The sequence below is a fragment of the Sturnira hondurensis genome, unplaced genomic scaffold, assembly GCF_014824575.4.
Source record: "Sturnira hondurensis isolate 20B ecotype Veracruz unplaced genomic scaffold, ASM1482457v3 Scaffold0005329, whole genome shotgun sequence".
Lineage (NCBI taxonomy): Eukaryota > Metazoa > Chordata > Mammalia > Chiroptera > Phyllostomidae > Sturnira > Sturnira hondurensis.
Genome location: NW_028077960.1, coordinates 8,907,996 through 8,910,919, shown reverse-complemented (window position 1 = coordinate 8,910,919; position 2,924 = coordinate 8,907,996). Strand labels below are relative to the sequence as shown.

At 51.8% G+C, this 2,924-nt stretch overlaps 1 protein-coding gene across 1 annotated transcript; it reads left to right on the top strand.

The window, feature by feature from the left end:
- Window positions 1-259: 259 nt before the first annotated feature.
- LOC118987810 (RNA-binding protein EWS-like) lies at window positions 260-2,437 on the top strand. The gene is given in 3 exon segments (XM_037047199.1): window positions 260-1,535; window positions 1,537-2,102; window positions 2,215-2,437. Coding segments are annotated over 3 exon segments (1,434 nt in total). The 5' UTR covers window positions 260-707; the 3' UTR covers window positions 2,255-2,437.
- Window positions 2,438-2,924: the final 487 nt, after the last annotated feature.

Below are 2,924 nucleotides of genomic sequence, written 5' to 3'. Positions count from 1 at the left end.
TATGCACAGACCACCCAGACATATGGGCAACAAAGTTATGGAACCTATGGACAGCCCACTGATGTAAGCTATACCTAGGCTCAGACCACTGCTACCTATGGGCAGACAGCCTATGCAACTTCTTATGGACAGCCTCCCACAGGTTATTCTGCTCCGACTGCCCCCCAGGCATACAGTCATCCTGTTCAGGGGTATGGCACTGGTGCTTACGATACCACCACTGCTACAGTCACCACCACCCAGGCCTCCTNTATGCACAGACCACCCAGACATATGGGCAACAAAGTTATGAAACCTATGGACAGCCCACTGATGTAAGCTATACCCAGGCTCAGACCACTGCTACCTATGGGCAGACAGCCTATGCAACTTCTTATGGACAGCCTCCCACAGGTTATTCTGCTCCGACTGCCCCCCAGGCATACAGTCAGCCTGTTCAGGGGTATGGCACTGGTGCTTACGATACCACCACTGCTACAGTCACCACCACCCAGGCCTCCTATGCAGCTCAGTCTGCATATGGCACTCAGCCTGCTTACCCAGCGTATGGGCAACAGCCAGCAGCCACAGCACCTGCAAGACCACAGGATGGTAACAAACCCACTGAGACTAGTCAGCCTCAATCTAGCACAGGGGGTTACAACCAGCCCAACCTGGGATACGGACAGAGTAACTACAGTTATCCCCAGGTACCTGGGAGCTACCCAATGCAGCCAGTCACAGCGCCACCGACCTATCCTCCTACCAGCTATTCCTCTACACAGCCGACTAGTTATGATCAGAGCAGTTACTCTCAGCAGAACACCTATGGGCAGCCGAGCAGCTATGGACAGCAGAGTAGCTATGGTCAACAAAGCAGCTATGGGCAGCAGCCGCCCACTAGTTACCCCCCTCAGACTGGATCCTACAGCCAAGCTCCAAGTCAATATAGCCAACAGAGCAGCAGCTACGGGCAGCAGAGTTCATTCCGACAGGACCACCCCAGTAGCATGGGTGTTTATGGGCAGGAGTCTGGAGGATTTTCCGGACCAGGAGAGAACCGGAGCATGAGTGGCCCTGATAACCAGGGCAGGGGAAGAGGGGGATTTGATCGTGGAGGCACGAGCAGAGGTGGGCGGGGAGGAGGACGCGGTGGAATGGGCAGCGCTGGAGAGCGAGGTGGCTTCAATAAGCCTGGTGGACCCATGGATGAAGGACCAGATCTTGATCTAGGCCCACCTGTTGATCCAGATGAAGATTCTGACAACAGTGCAATTTATGTACAAGGATTAAATGACAATGTGACTCTAGATGATCTGGCAGACTTCTTCAAGCAGTGCAGAGTTGTTAAGATGAACAAGAGAACCGGACAACCCATGATCCATATCTACTTGGACAAGGAAACGGGGAAACCCAAAGGTGATGCTACAGTGTCCTATGAAGATCCGTCAACTGCCAAGGCCCCTGTGGAGTGGTTTGATGGGAAAGATTTTCAAGGAAGCAAATTTAAAGTTTCTCTTGCTCGGAAGAAGCCTCCGATGAACAGCATGCGGGGGGGGCGGAATGCCCCCCCGAGAGGGCAGGGGGATGCCGCTGCCGCTCCGTGGAGGTCCAGGGGGCCCAGGAGGTCCTGGGGGACCCATGGGTCGCATGGGAGGCCGTGGAGGAGACAGAGGAGGCTTTCCCCCAAGAGGACCCCGGGGTTCCCGAGGGAACCCATCTGGAGGAGGAAATGTCCAGCACCGAGCGGGAGACTGGCAGTGGCCCAATCCGGGGTGTGGAAACCAGAACTTTGCCTGGAGAACAGAATGCAGGCAGTGTAAGGCTCCGAAGCCTGAAGGCTTTCTTCCACCGCCCTTCCCACCTCCGGGTGGTGACCGTGGCAGAGGTGGTCCTGGTGGCATGCAGGGAGGTAGAGGTGGCCTCATGGACCGTGGTGGTCCTGGTGGCATGTTCAGAGGTGGCCGTGGTGGAGACAGAGGTGGCTTCCGTGGTGGCCGGGGCATGGACCGAGGTGGCTTTGGTGGAGGAAGACGAGGTGGCCCTGGAGGCCCTCCTGGACCTTTGATGGAACAGATGGGAGGAAGAAGAGGAGGGCGTGGAGGACCTGGGAAAATGGATAAGTATGTGATGGTGGGAACGAGCTGTGGGCTGCTGGGCACAGGGTGCAGCCCCTTTGCATTTTCGGCCTTAACCCCGCCCCCTGCCCGGTGCCCTCTCTGTTTTGCCTTGCAGAGGTGAACACCGCCAGGAGCGCAGAGACCGGCCCTACTAGATGCAGAGACGCCGCAGAGCTGCATTGACTACCAGATTTATTTTTTAAACCAGAAAATGTTTTAAATTTATAATTCCATATTTATAATGTTGGTCACAACATTATGATTATTCCTTGTCTGTACTTTAGTATTTTTCACCATTTGTGAAGAAACATTAAAACAAGTTAAATGGTAAAAAAAAAAAAGAGTTTCCAAAAAAATGCACTAAAGCTGAATGCACCCTCTCACAATAATGCCAGCTGGCACACTGATACAGATGTGTTCCTAGAACACTAACCAATGGGGAAAACCTGTACTACAGGGCGTCCATGCTCTGGAAGATAATTCTGTTTTGGGGAGTCCCTCCTTGTATTTATCTCAAAATTTTGAGGCATGATAGACACAACATTCTTAATGGGCCAGCATCAAATTAAAAGTATGAAAAGATAATCATAGAATCAAGTAAAGGATATATGTTTTGTTAATGATTTTATTTTATTTATTTTGTCTTACCCAAGACATTTTTCATTGGTTTTAGATAGAATGGAAGTGAGAGAGAGGTGTGAGAGAAAAAGCCTCAATTGATGGCCTTCTCATATATGCCCTGAATGGGCACCAAACTCATAAGCTGAGTGTGTGCTCTGACTAGGGATCAAACTCACAACCATTTCCTCTACAGGATGATGCTCC